This window comes from Archocentrus centrarchus, unplaced genomic scaffold, assembly GCF_007364275.1.
Source record: "Archocentrus centrarchus isolate MPI-CPG fArcCen1 unplaced genomic scaffold, fArcCen1 scaffold_24_ctg1, whole genome shotgun sequence".
Taxonomy (NCBI): domain Eukaryota; kingdom Metazoa; phylum Chordata; class Actinopteri; order Cichliformes; family Cichlidae; genus Archocentrus; species Archocentrus centrarchus.
Genome location: NW_022060254.1, coordinates 5,729,147 through 5,748,385, shown reverse-complemented (window position 1 = coordinate 5,748,385; position 19,239 = coordinate 5,729,147). Strand labels below are relative to the sequence as shown.

Sequence of the window (19,239 nt, the reverse complement as noted above, 5' to 3'; positions counted from 1 at the left end):
AAGTTTTATATCTTTGTTTGAAGCCTGAAATGTGGCAAAAGGTTGAAAAGTTCAAGGGGGCCAAATACTTTCGCAAGGCACTGTAATCCAGTGTGCCTTATGTGTGAATTCTTGTTGTGCTTACTGACCTTGAAACAATTTTATGTGGTACACTGCGCTCAAAAATCTGTCGAAACGTTTGGTATGACTTTGGTGACGGACGTTTAATAAATATCGACATTTTCCAGAGCGTACAACAGGGGGGAGGGGGGTAACACCCAGCGTACGCTTTTCAAATAGTTGAGCGCTGCCGTCTGACTGCAGATGGCCGAGGAATCCACACCACTGCACCATTGCGTGGTCTGCAGCGATATTTCCTCCGGTCTGGCAGATCAGTTCAAAGGCCTCATTGAATTCTCTAAAATAGTCTATCACAAAATGACTCTACTGATTAGACAGGAACAAGCTGCGAGTGCGGCGCAGCAGGTGTAGAAAGCAGCCAAAGCCGCCGGAGATAAATTCAACAAGAAGTGGAAGCATTGTTCCAAAAATAGAAACCGTACGTAGTAAACCGCAGAAAACGATGAATTTTATTCTACATGTTCCTGGCCTATTTTCATCTATGCTGGCTCGTATCTTTGTGCATAATATGAAAATAGACCCGTTCATTGATATTGCGCCTTATAATGCAGTGCGCGTTATGGTCCGAAAAATAGGTACTTTAATTCTTTTGTGCTGCTTACCGGTCAGTGTTATGTTTTACTGTCAGGCGATCACATGTCTTCACCTAATTAGAAGACAATGAATCACCTGCTGCAGGCTGTAATTACTGTTTTGGTTATGCGTCGGTTGTGTTTCAGCACTTTGTTGTCACCAATTCATTCATGTGAATTTGTCGGATGTTGTAAACGCAGGAAAGGACATTTCGGTAAGTGTTGTTTCTGTTCGCTCTGCAAATAGTTGTACAGAAAAATACCTGAGGTCTTTCCTGCTTTTTTAATGAGAATAGTTGTATATAACTTTATTATTTACTATATTTTTACACACGTTTTAAAAAAACGTGGTGGTGGGGGGTGACATTATCGGCCAAAATAATAATTCATAATATCTCCGAAATGAAAGCAGCACAAACGCTAGTTTTAATGACACAAACCAGCACAAACGAAGCACTAACCGCTCAGTCTATTTGCTGGAATTTTTCACGTGGGTGGGGTGTCAGCTTCACTCAGCAGGCCTCTTTTTACTATACTTTTAAACATAGTCTCTGTAGATCTGTTGGTGTTCCACGCGCTCCCAGTTTCATCCTTCCACTTGCGCTGAAATGGATACAGCCACTTTGTGGGGCACTCGTCCTCTTTCAGGCTCTCCTCTTCCAGTTTTGAGGGATCCCCATTGTCAGGATGCTGCCTTCTTAGGGACTCCCACAACAGTTCTGTGCATCCCGAAATTCACATCATCCAACAGGTTACTCTGACAAACTCTGCTCAGTTTCACACTTTCAAAAATGTTTATGGTGGCATGCTTTCCAACCACATGCATTAGCAGGGCCTTAATGTCCCCTAAAGCCAGAGTAACCCCTGCAGTGTTCTCTTCTTCCCTCTTTGGCTGCTGATGCCTGGGAAGAGTGCTGTGAAAATCTGTAGAGTCATCTAGAAAAGGATTGCTAGACACACAGTTAGAGTGAGAGAAACAACCAGTTGCAGCATATTCTACTTTTTCTGGTGGATCTTCAGGGATAGTTCCCACCAATTTAATTCTCTTAGTTCTTAAGCTGTCACCTCCAGCCCTGGTTAAAGAGGGCACAGAAGAAGAACACCTGTTTTGATTTGCTATTTCCTATTTCTCTTACCTCTTGGGTTTATTTAGTCATCCACTGATCCAAGCGCATCAGTGTTTCCTCCAGCATAGCTGTAGTGTTTGACAGTCTTTTATCAGCAGCCGAGTTGCTCTGAGGTCCCTGCTCCTGCCGCTGCTCTCTGAGGTTGGTCAGTGCAGCCTCACGGTCCCATTGAGGCCTGCTCTCTTTTTGCTCCAGCTCAGTCAAAGACCAAGCCTGGCCATCCTCTGTATCCCAGGTCCTGGTGGAGCACTCGCTTCCCTCCTTGGACGGTTTCTCCAGTCTGCTTTCTCTCCACCTGTCTCTCAAAGTCACAGTTAGTTTTCCCTTTAATTCACAATCCACTCCTATTAGCGGCTGCTCAGAGGACACGCCCCTCACATGGAACTGGCCTGCATTCAGTGGGTAAGGTCGCCACATTTAAAGTACCACACACTGGCCACTGATTCTCCCCTGTGGTCCTTCCATGCCATTTTCACATACATTTTGCCACCTGTCACCTGTGTCGTGGGTGTTGTTTAATCACCATATTCATAGGTGAGTTTGCAGAGCTCCCCTTTTTGGACTGATTGTCCACCTGCTCTTCCAAGAAGAAAAAGTAATAAAAGTTAGTCACCTGCCTACAGGGTAGGTTTGGGAACACCGTTATTTCTCCAGCTATAACTTCCACCACTCTAGTTTATGTTTGTAGTTTTACGTTTCAAATCAACCAGCCAGCCGCTCACAAATCAGCTCACAGTCCTCAACTCTCTGCTATCCCTAAATGTTTTATTTCAGTTTATTATTTCTGCACAAAGAGTTACCTTTATTCACAAAATGATTTCCTCGGCTTATCTCCTCTTCAAGGTCTCACTCTCTCCCCACAGCTATTTCCAGTCCCTAACTGGTTAGTGTTTGTTTATATTCTAGGCTCAGATTATTTCCAAGCTATGTTAATATTATTTTATTATTTTTGATTTTCCACTATGACTATCATATAGTTTACACTTTTAATTCTAATCAAATTCTTTTCAGCTTTTCTTTTGGTCAGTCTGACTCAACATTGCCTTAGTGGTGAATATCCTGATCACTGGAATTATCTCTATTTGATTACCCCAGATAGCCCAATTTTAAACCCACAAAGGTCTACAAGCTTATTCAGCCCAATTGACAAAAATCCTCTCACTGCTACTGTCTATTATGAATAACCTCTCCCCAATTTCTATGAGTTAATGTCATGTCAGGCTGTGTGGCCGGAGGGGTTAGACCTCAAATGTAGGACTCAGGCAGAGGGTGAACTTAAAGTGGTTTATTTGGGTATTGAAACAAAAGACAAAAACAAACCTGGACAGGACAGGAGCCAGAACTAAGCAGAGGAGGACAGCTGGGAACAGGGAGATACACAGAATTGGGAGCACTGATGACAACATGACAAAGAACAGGTGAAAACTGAGGGCTTAAATACACATCAGGTAATCAGGGCAAGAGGAAACAGCAGGGCATGACAGATGGAACAAATGAGACTAATAACAGGGGAAGCAAAACTAAACAGAAAGCACAGGGAACACAAGACTGTCAAAATAAAACAGGAAACGACTAAACAAGGTACACGCATACTTGACACGGGGAAACACAAGGGACTAGAAATAAACAGGAATACAAAAGAGAACTAATAAACATAATCAGAGAAATAACTGAAACAAAATCAAGAGAACACAAAACACTGGGCCACCGGCCCAGGACCGTGACAGTTAACTCTGTTCTCCTCTATTTTGGCCTCTTCTTTAACATTTCTAACCCCTTCAAATTACTCAACCCCAAACTTTCAGCACTTTGTAACAACGTAATTTAAACTTCAATAACTAAACTCTCCAGTTTACACTTTTCCCCCAATTTTATGCGAGCCTTCATGGATTGTTTGCATGGAGTCAAAACAGACTACCTCTGCCCTCTGCACACACACACACACACACACACACACACACACACACACACACACACACACACACACACACACACACACACACACACACACACACAGCTGAGGCCTTGCAGCTGCAGCAGCCTCTCTCTCCTCGTTATCTCACAGCTCTCCGCACAGCAGGTTATATTCTTAGAGCACAGTTTGCAGCACTTAACAACAATAAATGAATGATATTTTCTAAAAGCAGATTTTACAGCAGAGAGTAACTACAACCACACACACAGTATGTAGAAAATATTACATAGATACAGCTTGGCCAAGTAGCACCACTTATCCGGTGTCCGACGTCATATTCATCCAGCACTATCCCCATGCCTTGTAAAAGCAAAAATCTCAGAACTAACTCTGAAATAACCAATAACCAGAGCAGTGAACTGGGAATTGTCAACCCCGCCCTGTGCAGCCCACTTCCTTCATAACCCGGAGGCTATTTCGGATTCTGAAGAATCGTTCGGTAACAGCCGTGTGACTTTGCTAGCTTCCTTTATTCATAAATCCTCCAAGCACCTTTGGATCATTGTTAATGCAAAAGTCTCAAAATATTAATCTTGAAACCCCCAAGAGCGTACTTCCGATACATGGCTTGGGCAGTGTCTCCCACGGCAGATAGCAGCCTGAGCTCGTCCGGCCCAAGATACTGTAAAAGGTTTGAACCGGATAATTCTCAGCGGTAAATCTCCACGAGGACCTTTCACTTCATTCTCAAAAGCGCTACTTAATATAATACCAACAAAACAAATAATGACAAAACAAACAGACAAGACCGGGGGTGGGCTAACGACCTGAGCCTGTTTTTCAATAGATTTAACTCTGGGTCGCTGACCACCTCCCCCACCCCTCAGCTCCCATCTGCCCCCCTCCGTATGCTGACCCCCCTCTCTCCTGGTGTAGTGCTATCATTGCCTGCACTCTCCTCACCCTCACCCACAGCGGAGCCAGCCCCATCACCCACCCCAACCCAGCCTCACATCCACCTCACAGCTGATCAGGTGAGAAGTCAGCTCAGCGGGTCCAGATGGAATCAGCCCCAGACTGCTCAGGGACTGTGCAGACCAGCTCTGTCAGGTGGTCTTGCATATCTTCAACCTGAGCCTGAATCTGGAGAGGGTTCCTGAACTGTGGAAGACTTCCTGCATAGTTCCAGTGCCAAAGATCGCACAGCCCAGGGAGTCCAACCACTACAGACCTGTGGCCCTGACTTCTCACCTGATGAAGACCATGGAGAGGCTCATCCTGCACCACCTCCGCCCACTGGTGAGCTCAGCGCTGGACCCCCTGCAGTTCGCCTACCAGCCCGGCATTGGGGTGGACGATGCCGTCATCTACCTGCTGCACAGATCCCTCTCTCACCTAGAGCAGGCGGGGAACACTGTGAGGGTCATGTTCTTTGACTTCTCCAGTGCTTTCAACACCATCCAGCCTGCACTGTTGAGCGGGAAGATGGAGGGAGCCAGAGTAGACAGTCAGCTGACAGCATGGACCATCGACTACCTCACCAACAGACCACAGTATATGAGGCTCCATGACTGTATGTCTGATGTGGTAGTCTGCAGCACGGGGGCGCCACTGGGCACGGTCCTCTCACCCTTTCTGTTCAGTCTGTACACCTCAGACTTCAGGTACAATTCAGACCATTGCCACCTACAGAAGTTCTCAGATGATACGGCCATCATCGGATGTGTATCAGATGGGAACGACCAGGAATACAGGGGTGTCATCAGTGACTGTGTCAGCTGGTGTGAGAACAACGCACTCCAAATCAACGCCAGCAAGACGAAGGAGATGGTCATAGACTTCAGGAGGAAGCCACCCCCTACAGCACTGGTGAACATCCAGGGAAAGGACATTGAGACAGTGGTCTCCTACAAGTACCTGGGTGTTCATCTCAATAACAAGTTGGACTGGAGTACAAACACAGACGTCCTGTATAAGAAGGGCCAGAGTCGACTCCACCTGCTGAGGAGCCTGAGGTCCTTTGGTGTCTGCAGGACTCTGTTAAAGACCTTTTATGACACAGTGGTAGCATCTGCCCTTTTCTATGCAGTGGCCTGCTGGGGGGGTGGATGCACCAAAAGGGACAGGAGCAGGATCGACATGTCCTCTGGGATGTCCTCTGGAGTCTGTGATGGTGATGGGTGAGAGGAGGATGTTAGCAAAGCTGACATCCATCATGAACAACCCCCATCACCCTCTGCATGAGACCGTGGGTGAGCTGAGCAGCTCCTTCAGTCAGAGACTGAAACATCCTCGCTGCAGGAAGGAGCGCTTTCACAGGTCATTCATCCCAACAGCAGTTAGACTGTACAACACTTCATAATGTCTTGAGTCACTTGGACACTTTACCTCCTCTGCCATCACTTTATCCATACAGTCAGATACATTTTATTTATTACACTCACCCATATAATGCATACCGTGTATGCTGTGTACCTTACCGGCTACAAATGTATATAATATTTTGATATCTTTATATAGTGTTTGACGTGTGTGTATATGTGTGTATATGTAAATGTGGGTATTGACATTGATATATATATTTTATGTATATAGTGCTTATGTATATGTGTATAGTGTTTTTCTATTGTATTTTATTTTATTTTATTCTATTCTATTTTTAGTTCATTTGTTTTTTACTCATCCTTTACATTTTTCTCCATACTGAGCTGCTGTAATGCGCAAATTTCCCCGTCGTGGGATTATTAAAGTTTTATCTTATCTTATCTCTTAAACACCATTCACAGCTGTGATCTCAATCACACCCCTCATTCATTCCGCGCCAGAGTTCAGCCAGGCAATAAAAACCCCAGACACAACACCTGCTCAATCCAGGAGTCTCCTTTAATCCAGATTAGACCATTTTAGCTCAAAATAGCCGACCAAAAATGGTAAATGGACTAGCTCTTATATAGCGCTTTTCTACTCAGTCAGAGCACTCAAAGCGCTATTACAACATGTTTACATTCACCCATGCACTCCCATTCATACAAGCACTTCCATATTTACTAAGCTAAGTGCTTTTTTTTAATTAACTATCATTCACACACATTCATACTCCGACGGGACAGTCGGAGAGCAACTTGGGGTTAAGTATCTTGCCCAAGGATACATTGGCATGTAGCCTGGAGTAGCCAGGAATCGAACCGCTGACCTTCTGATCAGTAGGTGACCTGCTCTACCTACTGAGCTACAGCCACACTGGGTGGCCACACTGGGTGGCTGTAGCTCAGTGGGGTGGCTGTAAAAAACCCTTAAATTTTACAAATTCTTTATCCAGAGTAAGACAGCTGTTTTATTTTGAAAGTGTAACCGAGAACTTGGGCGGAAGTCTCGACAGTCACCCGGACAACACCAATGATGCAGAAAACTGCTGACCTTACTTTTGCGCGCTTTTGGTGTTGTCCGTGGTGACGTGAGGTTCCGTCCAAACCCTAGGTACCTCTCCAGCTGTTCTTATCTCGGAGTCCCATCTGGGGTGCCAAATGTCGGGTCGTGGTTCAGCACCTTGAGTTGGTAAATCAGTGTCAAAAGTGCACAGTGTATAAAAGTGAGGCTCTAGAAATGAAAGAGTGCAGTCCTACTAGTGGAAAAAACCCAGGCCCTGAGCCGAGCAGGCCTCAGTCCTCTCCAATCACCTAAAACATGCAGTGTTCCAGTGTGTGACTGACAATATAGGTAACAATACATGATATAACACTGCACGAAAAGAGTGATTTTGGTCATTAACCCTTGAGGCACCTTTAAACTGATTATACACTTTTTATCTTTTAGGTATTTTCACCTTCACTGCATCACCTTTTTATATACATTTTGGGTTGTTCAAAAGAAGCCAGATTTTATATAAAGTTAAAAAAAACAATAAGTAATATTTCCCAAAAATAAAACTGCATTTACATGCCAACTACACAAATACAGCAGACCAACAGTACAATACAACACGTCTTACCGGCTTCCTTCTTGCACGTCACCGGGCAGGATTTTTAATGGCTGCCGCCTTTTCCGGAACGTGAGGCTGACTGTAGCAGAAGCTGCGGTGGACCGTCTGTAGGTTTAACAAGAAGCTGTAAAACATTTTTGTAAATTGTAAATAAAGAGCATAAACACAGTGTATACATAAACATATCCAGGCAAAAAACACACAAACAAACAACACCAATAGATACTTACACACAATTATATCACTGTCCACGCATTAGGAACACTCACACGCGTTGTGAGGCGAACACAGTCTGTGGAAAATAAAGGTGAAAATAAATAAGAGTAAAAACATTTGAAGTTCTTCTCTCCTCCACACATTGAATACTGCTGCTTTGTTTCTGATTCTTACCTCTGCAGAGGATCATACCGGCTTTTATTGGATTCAGAGTTGTGCAGGAACTGCTTCCTATAAGATGAAACCAAATAAAAATAAGAAACCAAATCACAATACGTCTGTCAGCTTACTGTGACCATTCCTCCACTCTTAGTATTTTTGTTTTAGAAACGACCAAGTCTTACCGCGGTTTTCAGATTGTGCTGCCGTCTTTTCCTCTTGAGTCCTTCTGTAGGTGAGGCTTTGTTAGAGTCCAGAGCATCGAGTCTCTACACAATAGACGCCATCTTATCTTTCAGTTGCTAGTAGAAACTTGAGTAGCTGAGGAGATAACCCACTCATTGCAGCCAGCAGTGTCTTCTCGTCTGCAGCGGGGCTGGTTGAGGCTGGCCGGTAGAGAGGCCCGCTTTCATGAGGAGCTTCTGGGATGCTGAAAATATAGACGACGTCCTCCATTGTTGTACCAGGAAAGCAGCGTAGACAAAGAACGCCATTCAGTTTGAATGGAAGAGAACGACTGCACTGATTTCCTTTGGTCTTGCAGACCTTCAGCGTGATCCCGCACGTGATCTGTATTGTCCAATCACAGGCGAGGAAGGTGCCACATGGAATTCAATTCATTTCATTTCAACTCAATTAAATTTTATTTATATAGCGCCAAATCACAACAAACAGTCGCCTCAAGGCCCTTTGTATTGTGGGTAAAGACCCTACAATAATACAGAGAAAACCCAACAGTCAAAATGACCCCCTATGAGCTGGAAGACACACATCCACTGTTTTTTTGTTTTTTTTTACATTTTACCATTATTTTACATTTTTCTCATGAAGGTTTTGCTGATATCTCTTATGTACATCCATGTATAGCAAAATGAAAGTTTATATGTTTTATATGTTTATATGTTTTCTTATTCCATCTGCCTTGGTAGTCTTTAATGTCATTAATGCATGTGAACATTCACTGAACGTTTATAGCAGCGTTCATGCGATGTTGTCTGAATGTTCAATGCTAGCTTGAAGCCACTGCACAGGAGAGGATGATGGTGTGACAGACTTTTTGTTACAGTGAATTAGACTGAAAACTGAGTGTGCTTTTCAATGAAAATAATGCTTGTGGTGTCACCATCATCAAGATATAGCCTTTGTTTATCTCCCTCAGTCCACTAAAGTTCACGTTTCACAAAAAACTCCATGACAAAGGCTCACAGACAGAAGCTCACAGACAGAAGCTCACAGACAGAAGCTCACAGCCTTATTGGAAAAAGGGACAAAAGCTGAAAACGTCCAAAAGTATATTTCTAACTAGATAATACCATCCATCCATCCATCCATTTTCTTCCGCTTATCCGGGGCTGGGTCGCGGGGGCAGAAGCCTAAGCAGAGAAGCCCAGGCTTCCCTCTCCCCAGCCACCTCCTCCAGCTCATCCGGAGGGACCCCAAGGCGTTCCCAGGCCAGCCGAGATACATAATCTCTCCAGCGTGTCCTGGGTCTACCACGGGGCCTCTTCCCGGTGGGACATGCCCGGAACACCTCACCCAGGAGGCGGCCAGGAGGCATCCTAATCAGATGCCCGAGCCACCTCAACTGGCTCCTTTCGATGTGGAGGAGCAGCGGCTCTACTCTGAGCCCCTCCTGGATGGCCGCACTCCTCACCTTATCTCTAAGGGAGAGGCCAGCCACCCTTCGAAGGAAACTCATTTCTGCCGCTTGTATTCGCGATCTTATTCTTTCGGTCACTACCCAAAGCTCGTGACCATAGGTGAGGGTAGGAACGTAGATCGACCAGTAAATCGAGAGCTTCGCTTTTACGCTAAGCTCCCTCTTCACCACGACGGACCGGTGCAGCGTCCGCATCACTGCAGAAGCAGCCCCGATCCGCCTGTCGATCTCCCGTTCCCTTCTCCCATCACTCGTGAACAAGACCCCGAGATACTTAAACTCCTCCACTTGAGGCAAGAACTCGTTCCTGAGCCGGAGATGGCACTCCACCCTTTTCCGGCTGAGGACCATGGCCTCAGACTTAGAGGTGCTGATTCTCATGCCAGCCGCTTCACACTCGGCTGCGAACCGTTCCACTGCGAGCTGGAGGCCCCCCCCTGATGAAGCCAACAGAACCGCATCATCTGCAAAAAGCAGAGATGAGACTCTGAGGCCACCAAGGAAGAAGCCTTCCGCCACCTGGCTACGCCTAGAAATTCTGTCCATAAAAATTATGAACAGAATCGGTGACAAAGGGCAGCCCTGACGGAGTCCAACACCCACAGGAAACAAATCCGACTTATTACCGGCTATACGGACCAAGCTCTCACTGTGGTTGTACAAGGACTGAATGGCCCGCAACAATGGGCCAGACACCCCATACTCCCGCAGAACCCCCCAAAGGACACCCCGAGGGACACGGTCGAATGCCTTCTCCAAGTCCACAAAGCACATGTAGACTGGTTGGGCAAACTCCCACGCACACTCGAATATCCTTGAGAGGATAAAGAGCTGGTCCAGCGTTCCACGACCAGGACGAAAACCGCATTGTTCCTCCTGAATCCGAGGTTCGACTAACGGACGCACCCTCCTTTCCAGCACCCTGGCATAGACCTTACCGGGGAGGCTGAGTAGTGTGATCCCCCGAAAGTTGGAGCACACCCTCCGGTCTCCCTTCTTAAAGATGGGGACCACCACCCCGGTCTGCCAATCCAATGGCACTGCCCCAGATCTCCACGCGATGTTGCAGAGGCGTGTCAACCAAGACAGCCCTACAACATCCAGAGCCTTCAGGAACTCAGGGCGAATCTCGTCCACCCCAGGGGCTCTGCCACCAAGGAGTTGTTTAACTACCTCAGTGACCTCACCCCCAGTGATGGTCAAGTCATCCCCCTCATCCCCAGACTCTGCTTCCACTACAGAAGGCGTGTCAGTGGGATTCAGAAGGTCCTCGAAGTATTCCTTCCACCGTCCGACTATAGCCTCAGTTGAAGTCAGCAGCACCCCCCCCCGCACTATAAACAGTGTGAGTGAAGCACTGCTTTCCCCTCCTGAGTCGCCTGACGGTTTGCCAGAATCGCTTCGATGCCGTCCGAAAGTCTTTTTCCATAGCCTCACCGAACTCCTCCCACACCCGAGTTTTTGCTTTGGCCACTACCCGAGCTGCATTCCGCTTGGCCTGTCGATACCTGTCAGCTGCCTCCAGAGTCCCACAGGCTAACCAAGCCCGATAGGACTCTTTCTTCAGCTTGATGGCTCCCTTCACCTCCGGTGACCACCATGTGGTTCGGGGGTTACCACCACGACAGGCACCAACCACCTTGCAGCCACAGCTCTGAGCAGCAGCCTCAACAATGGAGGTGCGGAACATGGTCCATTCGGACTCAATGTCCTCAGCCTCCCTCAGAATGCTGTCGAAGTTCTGCCGGAGGTGGGAGTTGAAGATCTCCCGGACTGGGGCTTCTGCCAGGCGTTCCCAGCACACCCTCACAATACGTTTAGGTGTGCCAGGTCTGTCCAGCATCTTCCCCCGCCACCTGATCCAACTCACCACCAGGTGGTGATCAGTTGACAGCTCAGCTCCTCTCTTCACCCGAGTGTCCAGAACATACGGCCGCAGATCTGATGATACGATTTCAAAATCGATCATCGACCTGCGACCTAGGGTGTCCTGGTGCGATGTGCACTTATGGACATCCTTGTGTTCGAACACGGTGTTTGTTATGGACAAACTGTGGTTTGCACAGAAGTCCAATAACAAAACACCATTCGGGTTCAGATCGGGCAGGCCGTTCCTCCCAATCACGCCCCTCCAGGTCTCACTGTCATTGCCCACGTGAGCGTTGAAGTCTCCCAGCAAGACTATGGAGTCACCAGATGGAGCACTCTCCAGCACCCCACCCAGCAACTCCAAAAAGGGTGGGTACCCTGAACTGTCATTCGGCGCATAAGCGCAAACAACAGTCAGGACCCGTTCCCCAGCCCGAAGGCGCAGGGAAACTACCCTCTCGTCCACCGGTGAAAACTCCGACGTACAGGCAGCAAGCCGGGGGGATACAAGAATACCCACCCCAGCTCGCCGCCTCTCACCGAGGGCAACTCCAGACTGGAACAGAGTCCAGCCCTTCTCCAGGAGACTGGTTCCAGAGCCCAGGCCATGCGTTGAGGTGAGCCCAACTATATCTAGCTGGTATCTCTCAACCTCACGCACTAGCTCAGGCTCCTTCCCCACCAGAGAGGTGACATTCCATGTCCCAATAGCCAGTTTCGATAGCCGGGGATCGGTCCGCCAGGGCCTCCGCCCTCGGCCACCGCCCGACACACATTGCACCCGACCCCTACGACACCTCCTGCGGGTGGTGGGCCTGCAGGAGGGCGGGCCCATGTAACCTCTTCGGGCTGCGCCCGGCCAGGCACCACGGGCTAATGCCTGGCCACCAGACGCTCTCCCTCGAGCTCCCTCCCCAGGCCTGGCTCCAGGGTGGGGCCCCGGTAACCCTATCCCGGGCAGGGTAAACTGTTCCCTTGTTTTTTCGCTCATAAGGGTCTTCTGAACCGCTCTTTGTCTGGACCCTCACCCAGGACCAGTTTGCCATGGGAGACCCTACCAGGGGGACAAGCCCCCAGACAACATAGCTCCTGGGATCACTGGGACACACAAACCCCTCCACCACGATAAGGTGGCGATTCACGGAGGCGTAGTATAAATACTAATTTATAAAATAGAAAGACTTCTTCTGAGTTTAGTCTTGTTTGAATGTTTTGCTGTATAATTTATGTGTAGTCACATTGTAATGGAAAAAGGCTTAAAAGATAATAATGTAAATTTGATTACATATATCTCAAAATAAAAATATGCTGCTTACAACTGTTGGGAGGGGTAGACCACTGGCGAGTACTGGTGACCACTGGTGAGTACTGGTGACCACTGGTGAGTACTGGTGAGTACTGGTGACCACTGGTGAGTACTTGATTTGCATTTGTATGACTCACAGAAACCTCCTTTACATATGAGAGCCTGCCCTAGACCTGAGGAGAGGGGGGAGCTGAGGGAGCACTGACACGGCAGTTTCCCTACAGTTTACTGTTCTGGCCAAAGCCTCCTGCTGAGAGCCCTAAAGCTCAAGGCTCGCAGCAATATTACATACAAGAAACTGTCGAAAAACCCACTTTTCATGCAGTGTAAAATATTGATACTAAATATTGATGTCAAAGTGCTAAAAATATACTACAAGACTACAATTTGCCAAGATACATATTTAACAGCAGAAGTTTGAAAGATCTATTATTCAGTGTCTTCATGTTAAAGATCTCTTGATTAGTTTAACCCAGTCTAAATTTCTCTATTCTAGAAATGATTCAATCTATTCAGATGAAAAATAAAAATGTATTAATGCTCTGAAATCAACACTTAACACAGATGTAGGTCAGAAACCAGGAAAAATAAAAATATATGCTAAAGCTCACACAGTCTATGATTAGTCATCCTAGAATCCTACAGTTTAAATTTGCACAAAAAGTTTTAGAGCAGCTCCCTCCTTTTGGCCTCCAGAAACACCCAGTCAGCCAGATTTAAGACTTTACTGGCCAATTCCAGCCCCCAAACCTTATATTTGACATTTTAGAATTTAGCCATTTATTTTCTCTTTTTTGTTAAAATTGATTAAAAAATAAAGTACAAAGTACAAAAATAAGAAACAATAAAAACAATAGGCATTGCAAATGATATTTGTTTTCATTATTTGGTTATCTTTCAATGACAGCATTAGTATTTGAGTTCTCATTAAGCATGTTATTAAATGTTATTGTAATGGAAAATTTGCCAAAATTACAGATATTATTGTTGTCCTAATTGGTAAAAAGAAAAGGAAAACTAATTGGACTTAATTCTGTCTTATATCATATACAAACAGTCTGCTTTCTGTTTAAGAGTGACACAGTTTTAGTGTTAGTGAGAGAAACCTTCATTATTTTACTGTCATGACTCCATTTATTTATATTATACTTTGTGTATCTTTATTGGTCTTGCTCTGAATATAACACCATGTAGTGCAGTCAGTCAAAATCAGTCAGGTGAGACTGAAATGTTGTGGTACTTCTGGGGTCAGAGGTCATACTCACACTTCCCTCCTTTGTCGACCTTTTACACAGAGCTCACGGCACAATAGTTTTCTGTGATGATCTAACTGAAATCAGGACGTGTCCCTCCTTAGACCTCATGTCAAGAAAAAACAATAATTAGCGTTATAAGAAACAAAGCAGATTATATTCCTGTGGCCTTCCAATGATAAATTATCAAACAGATTATGAGTCAGACTGCTGAGAACGTTCAGACTGGAACTGAAACATCGCAGTCAGTTGTTATTTTCCTGCAGTTCTTTGACCTTTGACCACTAATGTGTTTTGGTTCTTCACTGAGAGCCTGTGACTGAGCGTGCTTGAGGTGCCGTTTACACGAGACCGTTTTCATTTTGAAACGGTGTCGTTTTGATGCGTTTCGGCCTTGCGTTTACACGACAACGGTGTCGTTTTGATGCGTTTCGCCCTTCTGTTTACACGACAACAGAGTGAAAACGATGTGTTTCAGAAACGGGGTCCAGAGTGGAGCGTTTCAGAAACGCACCGGCTTGCGTTTTCGTGTAAACACTTGAAACCGGGGTGATTTGAAAACGCTCGACTCGCACATGCGCACTATGGTTGCGACGGCCAGTTTTTCGCGCACGCGCAAACTGATAAACAGTACTCGCGGATTCACGAGTGCTTCTTATGCTTTTCCTGTGTTTTTACCGTTTTGTAATTCAGCGTTGTGTGCAGCAGCGATCCAACCTCATCATCTGTCCACACAAAACCTCTCACATTGGCCGTTTTGTAAGTAATGAACAATTTGCCGCACTACCTACTGTGTCACTCCACGCATGCGCGTCTTGCGTAAACAAACTGCAAAGAGAAAACCAACGCCAACTTGTGGCCTGGCATGGGAACTACATCGTTTTCATCGTTTCACATGTCCTCGTGTAAACGCGGATCGTTTCTGAAACGCCATCGTGTAAACGAAAGGCTGAAACGCATCAAAACGACACCGTTTCCAGTGAAAACGGCTTCGTGTAAACGGCACCTAAGACCTAACACTCCCCATGTTGAAGAGGTCTCCTGTTGATGACCCTCCTCCTGGTCTCAGACTTTACACAGAGGTCAGGGGTCAAGGAACTTACAGTTCACCTGTTTGTCTGAAGTTGGGCCTTCTTATTGAGGTCATGTGGAACCAGGAGCCTTTTTGCTGAGTCTCAGAGCTGTCAGTCTGTTCAGGAGAACTCGGTATGATCTTGAACACCTCGATCTGCGTCAGTTTCTTTATTGGTAGCTGATCCAGTCTCTGCAGCCCCGGTGATATTGTTCAGGCTCCTGTTACAATGAAATCTTTATTAGTTAAATCTTTACTCTTCTCCCTTCTTTGAGACATAACTCTGTTTATCTCAATAATTTACCTTAATTTAGCTTATTTATCTAAAGAGCATACTCAATTTTATGCTATTAGCTTTTTGGATTCTTCCTTTAATGGTTGATTTAATATCAAATTTTTTAGACATTCAAATTTCAAATGTTCTCTGCTTTTCTCTTATAATCTTAACTTTAAACAAATCGACCAAATAAACAAATGTAAATGCACAAAAGAGTAAATCAGGTGATTTTATTTGATCCTACATTTTCATAAATAGGTTTTTTTAGTTCTCTCTGTTTTGCTTTGCAACAGAGCGGCAGCTCAAGGTTTGGCACTTTGTTTTGCTTTGATTCAAGTGTGTCACAAAATATTCACACAGACTGATTTGTTTAACTTTTCTTTTTAAGGTTTCACTAAAATTGTGTTCCTCATAGAAACTTTTTCTTGAAATTTAACAATTTAACATAAAATACCTCAATTTGGGATGATCAAGGCATTAGTCTGTTATATTGGCTTTTATTTTAGAAAAATCAATTAAGTTTAACTTTTCTCCACTAATTGTCTCTAATGTGATAGAGTCAGGGACCCACGAGTGTGCTCCCCTTTAAAATAAAAGAAATAAAATTAAGAGTAAAACTGAAATAAAGTCAAATAAAACAATAAATAAAACAAAAATATCTGCTTCTCAATGTTTCTAAGGGCTTGATGTCAATTCTAATTGGGAGCACTGCTGCCTCCCAATTAGAATAACATCTGGAAGGGCTGGGTTTGATTCCACCTGGGCCCAGGTCTCTCCCTCTCTCTGTGATGGTTTCCACCGGGTACTCCGGTTTCCTCCCACATTCCAAAGACATGCACTTCCTGGGGTTAGGTTAATTGGCTACACTAAATTGCCCATAGGTGTGACTGTTGTCTGTCTCTCTGTGTTGGCCCTGTGACAGGCTGGCCACCTGTTCAGGGTGTACCCTGCCTCTCGCCCTATGACAGCTGGGATAGGCTCCAGCCCCCCCGTGACGCTGAACAGGATGAGTGGAAGCGAATGGATGGATGGATGGATGCATGTAGACACACACACACACATAAAGAATAAAAAATAAATAAATAAAAATGAAAATGCTTTTTTTTTTAATAAAATAAGTATATGAAATTCTTATTGTTATATTCTGGTTGTGGTAATGACACACAATTAAAGCCTATTAAAAACAATGAACTCCTGACTGTCCCTCTTTTTTTTTTTCTTTTTTGTTTTTAATTTTGCATTTTTATGTCCTTCAGTGGTAGGCAATACTCACTTTGTATCAGGGATAAACCTTTCCCTGAAAGCTCTTGACCACCACTCCCTAACTCTACCATCCATACCAAAAAATAACAAACAAACAAAAGCAAAAAGGGGAAAAAAAAAACTTATAGCACTCATAACTCATTTGTCTCTCACTCACACGCACACAAGCTCTATGTCTCTCTGACACACACACACACACACACACACACACAGAGGCCTCCTCATTCACACTTTTACTAACAATTTCATGCCAATTTCTTAGTCTCTATTTTATTCACACAACACTTTTGTTACAATTTTTTCTCTGCCAACGTACACCATGAAAAGATCACCCAAAATATTGATTATGATAATTTTATCAAAAAAACAGTCATCAGTCTATTCTACAAGCAAGTTATTATTTAAGTCTTTTGGCGATTACAACGCCACCAGCCAGGCTCGACCAAAACATGAGCTTGTTATTGTCAGTTGGCAGTTACAAATACGCTACTGCCCCGGGCGTGACAAAATTAAACAGTACTCTCTAGACTTTACTACACACACGTCACTACTCGTCAAATTTCATGGTATGAAAGCCAATTCTCACACACCATACTTCATGCTGTGGATATTAGGAGTTATCTCTATTCAATAAAAAATTTTCCAGCCACACACACTTCTTGGTTTTAATAAATAAATAAATTTAAGCAATACCCTATTGCTATAGGGCAGTTTTTTGTTTCCGGTATCTCTCACCATGCTTTTTCGCTCATTTTTTTTGTCAACCTCTTTTTATTTTTCTGATGCTTTAATATATACAAACTTCAAACAGTTTATTTAACAGATTCTCTAAAATTTGTTCTCTCGAGACCTTACCTCCTCCTCACTCACAGAAAATTTTAACATCCAATTCTGCAGAATTTGGTTATTTAAAAACAACAAGTTTCTGCTTACCTTATTTATGAGGCCTCCTGTGAGTGTGTTGTGGGGCTGACTTAAACTCCCTCCTCAGCTAACATTAGTAATATTAATATTCCATTTATTTTATTTATTTACACATGTAGGTGGAAATTAGCTCATATTTACATCTGGTCCAAAACATGTTTTGCTTTTTTATGATTAATGTTATTGTCCTCTCAGACCAGCAGGTGGAGGTGAAGGTGGAGGAAGGCTCAGAGTCTGTCATCCTGCCCTGCAAAACAACACCTGACCTGCCCGAGGACACCAGGGTGGAGTGGACTCGCTCTGACCGAGAACTCATGATGGTCCATGTTTATTCTAACAGAAGTGACCACCTTAACAAACAGGATGGTTTTTACAGAGAGCGAACGAAGATGAATGAAGACCTGCTGAGAACTGGAGACCTCAGTCTGACCCTGAAACAGCCCACACAGAGAGACACAGGAGGATACATCTGCACCATCTACAGGGACAATGACATCCTGAGACACAAAGTAGTGCTGCAGGTCAAAAGTCAGTGTAACAGAATTGAGGGCAGGGGTCAGTGATGTAGATTTAGGTCAGAGATCAAAGGTCATATTTTTGTGTTTCTTCACAGAACCATTTCCATCCTGGGCCAAAGCTCTTCTGGTTCCCCTGGTTCTTCTTCTGGTTTCTGGAGGTCTTTCATTTTATTTTCGGCAGTACTTCATGTCAGGTGAGTCTCTCCTCCTACATTACCCATAATGCCAATGGTTAACAGGTGTCCTCTGGGGGCTCCTTGACTGTCGCTCACACAAACTTCACTGCACTGATCTGACACACAGCTGTTCTTCTTCTGTGGTGGTAAACAGCAGGCTGCCATGGAAACATGTGCTGACAGGAAGTGTGGCAGCAGCTTCAGTAAATGTTCCTCCTTGAGTTGTGCTCAGTCATGTGGTGGAGAGCTTCAGATGTTCAGAGCAGACACATGAGATCTTCATGGTTTCTGTGCTGATGTGTGTGAGACGTGGCCGACTGTGGAGGCTCAGTGTGTCTGTTCTTCTGCTCTTCATCCAACATGTCTGCAGCTCTTTCAGTTTACAAGGTGGAGGTGGACTCAGGGGTGGAGTCTGTCCAGCTGCCCTCCAAAACCAGAGTTCACCTGCTGAAAGAAGCTAAAGTGGAGTGGAAGGACAGTAACAACAGGAAGGTCCACGTGTATCAGAACGGCTCTGACCAGCCTGAAGAACAGGACCAGGTTTACAGAGGACGAACAAAGATGAAGAGAAACCTGCTGAGAACTGGAGACCTCAGTCTGACCCTGAAACAGCCCACAGAGAGAGACACCTACACCTGCACCATCTACAATAGGGGATCCATCCGGATGAAGAAAGAAGTGCTGCTCCATGTCAGAGGTCAGTGTTGTAGATACAGGTCAGAGGTCATGATGGAGGTTTAGTCTCAGTCAGCTCCATCCAATAATATTTCAGTGTTAGCATGTCTGATGTTTGTGGCTGTTTGGGATTTTCTTTGATTTTCTCCCAAATTTAA

General features: G+C 45.0%; 1 protein-coding gene across 1 annotated transcript in view; it reads left to right on the top strand.

Moving 5' to 3' along the window:
• The window catches only part of LOC115775787 (butyrophilin subfamily 3 member A2-like), a 62,123-nt gene that overhangs the window by 9,358 nt on the left and 33,526 nt on the right, over positions 1 to 19,239 (top strand). Inside the window, exons 3-4 of the mRNA XM_030723322.1 lie at positions 17,908 to 18,240; positions 18,326 to 18,424. Of these exons, the coding sequence (XP_030579182.1) occupies positions 17,908 to 18,240; positions 18,326 to 18,424 (432 nt within the window). The remainder of the gene's footprint in view (positions 1 to 17,907; positions 18,241 to 18,325; positions 18,425 to 19,239) is intronic.